Source organism: Eurypyga helias, unplaced genomic scaffold, assembly GCF_000690775.1.
Source record: "Eurypyga helias isolate BGI_N326 unplaced genomic scaffold, ASM69077v1 scaffold41934, whole genome shotgun sequence".
NCBI lineage: Eukaryota > Metazoa > Chordata > Aves > Eurypygiformes > Eurypygidae > Eurypyga > Eurypyga helias.
The window spans coordinates 1-1,873 of NW_010247650.1; the positions used below are offsets into that span (position 1 = coordinate 1).

The 1,873-nt window shown below is 61.6% G+C and overlaps 1 protein-coding gene across 1 annotated transcript in view; it reads left to right on the top strand.

Moving 5' to 3' along the window:
* Window positions 1–798: 798 nt before the first annotated feature.
* RRP12 (ribosomal RNA processing 12 homolog (S. cerevisiae)) overlaps window positions 799–1,873 on the top strand; it is a gene marked incomplete at its 5' end in the record, with an annotated part of 9,639 nt that continues 8,564 nt past the window's right edge. Inside the window, 4 exons of the mRNA XM_010150795.1 lie at window positions 799–1,052; window positions 1,141–1,224; window positions 1,451–1,527; window positions 1,676–1,781. Coding sequence (XP_010149097.1) covers window positions 799–1,052; window positions 1,141–1,224; window positions 1,451–1,527; window positions 1,676–1,781 — 521 coding nt within the window. The remainder of the gene's footprint in view (window positions 1,053–1,140; window positions 1,225–1,450; window positions 1,528–1,675; window positions 1,782–1,873) is intronic.

Sequence of the window (1,873 nt, forward strand, 5' to 3'; positions counted from 1 at the left end):
AGCAAACCGGGGAGGAAAACCGGCTCCGCGGCGGATCGAGTGTGACCTCATTTGTTTTCGCCGGGACACCGAGCGTGTGGACGTCAAGCAGGGCACGACAGGGCACGCAGCAGCGCCTGTGGCCCTGCCCGGGCCCGGTGCGAGGCCCTGCCCGCAGCTGCTGTGTGTGCCGTGCGGAGCTGCCTGCAGACTGCTGGCAGGGGCGGTATGCACTCCACGCCTGTGAGCGTTGCTGCGGTGTCCGGCGTGGAGAGGAATGCGACAGGGGCTGCCATTCAGGAGGCCACATCATGGGGAAGACAAACCCCAAAGCACTGCGATCTGCAGAGGGCTGGAGTATCGCAGCCCTGGCTGCTGTTGGCTGTGGAGACGTTTCTCCTGCAGATAAACGTGTCTTGCAGCACACGCTGTCCTCTCGCAAGCTGATGTCTGGGGCTTCGGGGGACGTGAAGCGTGTGCATTGGCTGTCTCATGACCAGGGCTTGGGGGTGGCAGAAGTTAATAAGGTAGAGTGCAAGGAGAGCACCTCGGTGTTAAGGCCTTGGTACACCAGGACGTGTCTGTGAGGATGTGATGCACTCCTCCATCAGAGGAGATGGCAGGACTGTGCCCTGGTCTGCTTTCACAGGAACGAGGAGCTCTCTCCAGTTGTTGCTATGCTTTCTCTCATCAGGGGGAAGCAGCATCCACATTCCAGGCGCTGGACATGAGCTCCAATCCAGCTGAGCTGGCTGGGAGGGGAACGTGGGGGGTTTTGGGGTGAATGGTGGAGTAACGTGACTTTGTGGGTCTGAGCAGACCTTTTCATCCCGACAGAGAAAAGTAACTTGACGGTGGATGCGGTGAAGCTGCACAATGAGCTGCAGTCAGAGTCCCTGCATTTGGAGCGGACGAATGACAGCGCTCAGCTCCGTATGGAGGAAGACGATGCTGCGGAGGCCGCCACGCAGAAATCCTCCGGCACCTTCCTGAGCGGGCTGAGTGACTGCACCAACGTCACCTTCAGCAAGGTGCAGCGCTTCTGGGAATCCAACTCCGCCGCTCACAAAGAGGTATGGGCAGGAGCAGCGCTGGGGGTGACCCCCCCCAGCCCCGGGTGTGAGGCTGAGGGCGCTGACCTGCTCTGCTTGCTGCTTGTAGATCTGCGCCGTGCTGGCGGCTGTGACGGAGGTGATCCGCTCGCGCGGGGGCAAGGAGAGCGAGACGGAGTACTTTGCGGCACTGGTGAGTGACAGTCACGGGGAGGAGGCGTGAGGGGAGCTGCTGTTGGCGGCATGGGTGGGAGGGTTGATGGAGGAAGGTGCTGTGCCTGTCGCCAAGCCCTGGGTGTCCTTCAGCAGAGATGCTGTTGGGCTGCTTCTGGTTTGTCTGCCCCCTCCCCAAGGGCTGGGGAAGAGCTGGCCTGGTGTGAACTCCTGCGCTCCCTCGCTCACCCGTCCTCTGTTCCCAGATGACCACGCTGGAGGCAGTGGAGTCCCCTGAGTCACTGGCTGCTGTCGCCTACTTGCTTAACCTTGTCCTAAAGCGGTGAGTGGGTGGCAGAGGGGTGGGGAGAGCTGCCTGGCCTCACCATGGGAGGGGACCCAACTGGGATGGGCTGGAGATGCAGTTCCCTGCGTGACTGCCACTGACTGCCCGCTCCTCACCCCACTGACATGTCCCCTTCTCCCGGCAGGGTCCCAAGCCCTGTGCTTATAAAAAAGTTCTCGGATGCCTCAAAAGCCTTCATGGGTATTGTGTCCTCGCAGGCCTGCAGCAGCTCCACCTCTGCCCTGAGATGGGTGAGTAGCCAAGAGGTAGCTAGCCATGCCGGCTCTGCCCGGGGGTCTGCTGAGAGCTAGGATCGAGGCTGCTGCTGTGGGGTGGGGCTGGG